Raw genomic sequence first — 5,000 nt, 5'->3', positions numbered from 1 at the left:
CTCTTCCTATTTCTCTTTCCATTTCTTTCTCTTTTTGTCTCTCTCTCCCTCTCCCTCTCTGCCCTTCTCTCTCTCGCCCTCCCCCCCCCTCTCTTCCTTTCCCACTCTCTCTCCCTCTTCCCCTCCTTCCCCCTCTCCCTCTCTCTCGCCTTCTCCCTCTTCCTCTCCTTCTTCTTCTCTCCCCCTCCCTCTCCCTCCCTCACGTCTCTCTCCCTCTCTCTCTCTCTCTCTCTCTCTCTCTCTCTCTCTCTCTCTCTCTCTCTCTCTCTCTCTCTCTCTCTCTCTCTCTCTCTCTCTCCTTCTTCTCTCTCTCTCTCTCTCACTCTGTGCCACTTCCTCTCCTACTCTCTCCTAAATACACAAACCCACACAAAGACATCTCATTATCTTGTCGCTTAAGCCTACGTTGGAAATATATGTAATGGAGAGAGTGAAACAATATTGTAAAGCATCAGTAATGGTGATGATGTACTAATGGTTAGGCCTATGTCATTACGACAACAACAGCAACAACAGCAATACTAGTAATAAGAATAATAGCAGCATTATTGTTATTATCAATAATGCTATTATAATTATCGCCATCATCATTAGCATCGTCATGATCATCATTTTCATCTTTATTAATCATTATCATTATTGTTATCCTTATCATCATTATTTCTAATATCATTATCGTAATTATCACACCAAGAGAAATATATATATATATATATATATATATATATATATATATATATATATATATATATATATATGTATATATATGTATGTTTATATGTATATGTATATATATATATGTATATGTACATATACATGTATATGTATATATATGTATGTATATTTAAATATATATATATATATATATATGTATATATATGCTTATATATATGTATATGTATATATATATATGTATATATATGTATATATATATATATATATGTATATGTATATATATGTATATGTATATATATATATATATATATATATATATATATATATATATAAATAAATATATATGTGTGTGTGTGTGTGTGTGTGTGTGTGTGTGTGTGTGTGTGTGTGTGTGTGTGTGTGTGTGTGTGTGTGTGTGTGTGTGTGTGTGTGTGTGTGTGTGTGTGTGTGTGTGTGTGTGTGTGTGTGTGTGTGTGTGTGCAATTCAAATAAACATAACCAACATTTATGAACCAGAACACATAGTCAGCTCTGCAACCAACAGGACAACCGTACAAATAAATCAAAATTACGTTTGCTTGATGTGCGTGTGGATATTGCAAGTGCCTCGACAGTGCCGCAGACTATCTCATCCTTAAACCTTCTAATTATATAGAGCGATGTAGTGTCATTCTTAGAAAAGGCATAATAGCAGTACAATAGGTCTATATGAGAGACTAGTAATATAGCAAATTCAACAACAAGGGTATTAATGGAGATATTAATAATCATGTTAATAGCAGTAATATTAATTATTGTATTAACAGCAATAACACTGATAATATCAATATCATAAACAGTAAATTTCAAATACTAAAAAATATAAGATGAACATCAACAATAGCAATATTTGTAATAATAATAATAATATATTAATAACAGTAACAATAATAATAAGAAACAACAACAATAACAACAGCAACAACAATAATAATAAAAATAATAATAATATTAGTAATACTAATGACAATAATAATAACACTAATAATAACAACAACAATGATGATATTGAAAATAATAAGAGCAATAACAATAATCAAACTACAATAACAACAACAAGAACAGCAACAGCAATAACAAATACAATAACAATAACAATAACAATAATAATAATAATAATAATAATAATGACAATAATAATGATAATGGTACTACTACTACTAATAATAATAATAACAATAATAAAAATGATAACAATAATAATAACAAATAATAATGACATAATAAAAAAATGATAATAACAATAATAATAATAACTACAATTACAATAATAATAATAACAATAATAATAATAATGAAATTCTAATAAAAATCAATCATCATCATAATAATAATGATAATAATAGTAATGATAATAACAAGAACAAGTATAAATAATAGTAATAGTTATAATAATTATAATAATTAATAATAATAATAATTACAATTATCATCAATAATATCAACCATATTAATAATAATAATAATAATAATAATAATAATAATAATAATAATAATAATAAAATAACAACATTTGATGATGATTATGACAACAATGATAATAACAAGAAAACCAACTTTCATAGTAAAAAAATGATGATAAATTAAAATAACAACAGAAAGAATGATAACCGCTACCAGAAATAACAACAACAACAATACCGTTATGCAAAATAATCTTTATTTAGGAGGAAAAAAAACAACAAAAATAATTACTGGAATTATAATACGTCGCTGGAGCTTTTAACATTACCACAATGTGCAAAAGTGACGATCATCTGTGTCAGTTTAAGAGAATATAAATCTTACTGAGATTTGCTATATATTATATGTACATACATACAAAATCATACACACACACACACATAAACGTGTGTGTGTGTGTGTGTGTGTGTGTGTGTGTGTGTGTGTGTGTGTGTGTGTGTGTGTGTGTGTGTGTGTGTGTGTGTGTGTGTGTGTGTGTGTGTGTGTGCCTGTGTGCGTGTGGGTGGGTGGGAGAGTGTATGTATATATGTATGTATCCATGTATGTATGTATCTTTATATGCATGTATGTATGCATGTACGTACGTATGTACGTATGTATGTACATATATATCAGAAATATATATATTTACATGCATGCATATACATATATACAGACCCGTAATATAATCAACTTTATCAGCCAATTAAACACATTATCTACTTATGAGCAAATTCCTTCGTAACATTTTCTTTACAATTAATATCTTTGGGCCACGTGTTGCGGGTACGTTTCAAGGCAACACGGCAAAACTTACACTAAAATTTGGCATCCGATATCCAAAATCAATAGAGTTCCCTCCGCTTCCCGAGAATGAAAAACTTGTCAGACAAAGGGAACCGTCAGTAAGTCCGAATGCAGTGATAATGCAACTACAAGCAATAGTCATCAAAATAATTAAAGAAAATGATACAAACTAACAGAGCTACGGCGTTATGGATTAAATACTGAAATAAACAGAAAAAAATATCAACATAAATGCACTAAGGAGAGATACAAGAATGAATACACGAACTAAATGGCTAATGATTAAAAAAGTACAACAAAGCTTACCCCATTGTAGGTACAGTCGGACTGAGTGAGGGCGGGGTCTTGCCGTCAATCATGTTTAGTGGGTGACGTCACGGTTGACACACGCGGCAGTCACTCGATGTATGAAACGCAGAGGAAGTAAAATAAGCACTGTAGCACACACACATCACATTAACTTGTTCTCCGCCAAACTACTCTTTTTCGAATCTTCCTTCCGCTATTTTCCTGGCACTGTTCCACACCTTGTGGTCATTATTCACTTCCAGAAAATAATGATTGATAATAACAATAATATATCTATGTATATATAACTAATGAAAAATAATAATGATAAAAAACAGATGACAGCCTCGCACTCTTTCCTTCAATGAAAAATTATATCCAAATCGGTCTAGGAAATTGGTCTGGCGTAGGTTTTCTCACTTGCGCGCGCGGCTTCAAGTTCTGCTTTTTGGTCTTGTTCTCTCAGTGTTTGGGCTGAGGTCTACATCACACTCGGGCGCTGGGGCCTCCGCACTAACCTGGGGGAGAGAGGGAGAGAAAGAAAGAATTATAGAGAGGCATATTTTGATGATAGAATTAAAGAGTAAACGGTAAATTAATTAAATCGAAGGGAAAACAGCTGACTGACGCAAATAAAGAATCATTAAGCATAGCTCTATATATTTTTTGGCATATAACAATATTCATACCTACACAGGTACGCTCATTCCCCTCACACACACACACACACACACACACACACACACACACACACACACACACACACACACACACACACACACACAACAAGGCCCTTACAATGGAATACCGTGTATACTTCACTTGTTACTTGGAAAACGGGTGTGAAGAGAGGGCAGCAGAGAGGAGAGGCGAGGGGGGAAGGGGAAGAGGAGAGGAGGGGAGGAGAGGAAAGGGGGGGGAGAGGAGGGCGAGGATATAAGGGGGGGTTTACAAGGCTGGCACTTCACTCCCTCTCACCTCCCTCCCTCTCCCCCCCTCCCTCCCAGCGACCACACAGTGCCACCAACACGAGCGTGAGTGCCAACGTGGTGCCGCGCCGTACCCGAGAGCGTCTGCTTCTCTCTCTCTCTCTGCCCTTCCCCCTTGCCATTCCTGCATCTCGTACCCTTTTCCCCATCTCTTCTTTACTCCTCCCTCACCTACCTTCCCAATAGTTCCCTCCCTCTCACTACCTCCTATTCCTCTCACTTCCCTCCTTCAGTTCCCTATCCTCCCTCCTACTCCCTTCCCTCCCTTCCAAGTTCCCTATCTTCCCTCCCTACTCCCTTCCACTTCTGTCCTTCTGCACCCCTTTCCCCCTTTTTCCCCTTCCTTCTCCCCCTCCCCTCATATTCACTTCCTCCTTCACCCTCCCTCCCTCTACTCCTCCCACCTCCTTCCCCTCCCCTCTAACCTTCCTCCTCCCTTCCCCTCCCCTCTACCCTTCCTCCTCTCCCTCCCATCCCCTCTACCCTTCCTCCTCCTTCCCACCTCCCCTCTACCCTTCCTCCTCCTTCCCCTCCCCTCTACCTCCTTCCTCCTCCTTCCCCTCCCCTACTACCTGCCTCCCACCTCCTTCCCCTCCCCTCTACCCTCCCACCTCCTTCCCCTCCTCTCTACCCTCCCTCCTCCTTCCCCTCCCCCTCTACTCCTTCCTCCCTCCCTCCCATCCCCTCCTACCCTTCCTCCTCCTTCCCCTCCCCTCTACTCCTCCTCACCTCTCTCCTCCCTCCTTTTCTACCCTCCCT

The 5,000-nt window shown here is 37.2% G+C and overlaps 1 protein-coding gene across 2 annotated transcripts in view; it reads right to left on the bottom strand.

The window, feature by feature from the left end:
* Window positions 1-5,000, bottom strand: part of LOC113802743 (uncharacterized) — a 114,807-nt gene that overhangs the window by 89,709 nt on the left and 20,098 nt on the right. For both annotated transcript variants that reach the window (XM_070130589.1, XM_070130587.1), the window contains exon 2: window positions 3,271-3,770. Coding sequence is in view for 1 of the 2 variants with exons in the window: in XM_070130587.1 (XP_069986688.1) it covers window positions 3,271-3,323 (53 nt within the window). In the remaining variant the exon portion in view is untranslated. The remainder of the gene's footprint in view (window positions 1-3,270; window positions 3,771-5,000) is intronic.

This window comes from Penaeus vannamei, chromosome 15 (genome assembly GCF_042767895.1).
Source record: "Penaeus vannamei isolate JL-2024 chromosome 15, ASM4276789v1, whole genome shotgun sequence".
Classification (NCBI taxonomy): Eukaryota; Metazoa; Arthropoda; class Malacostraca; order Decapoda; family Penaeidae; genus Penaeus; species Penaeus vannamei.
Note: the sequence above shows the minus strand (reverse complement) of the source record. Positions and strands in the feature narration are given on the sequence as shown.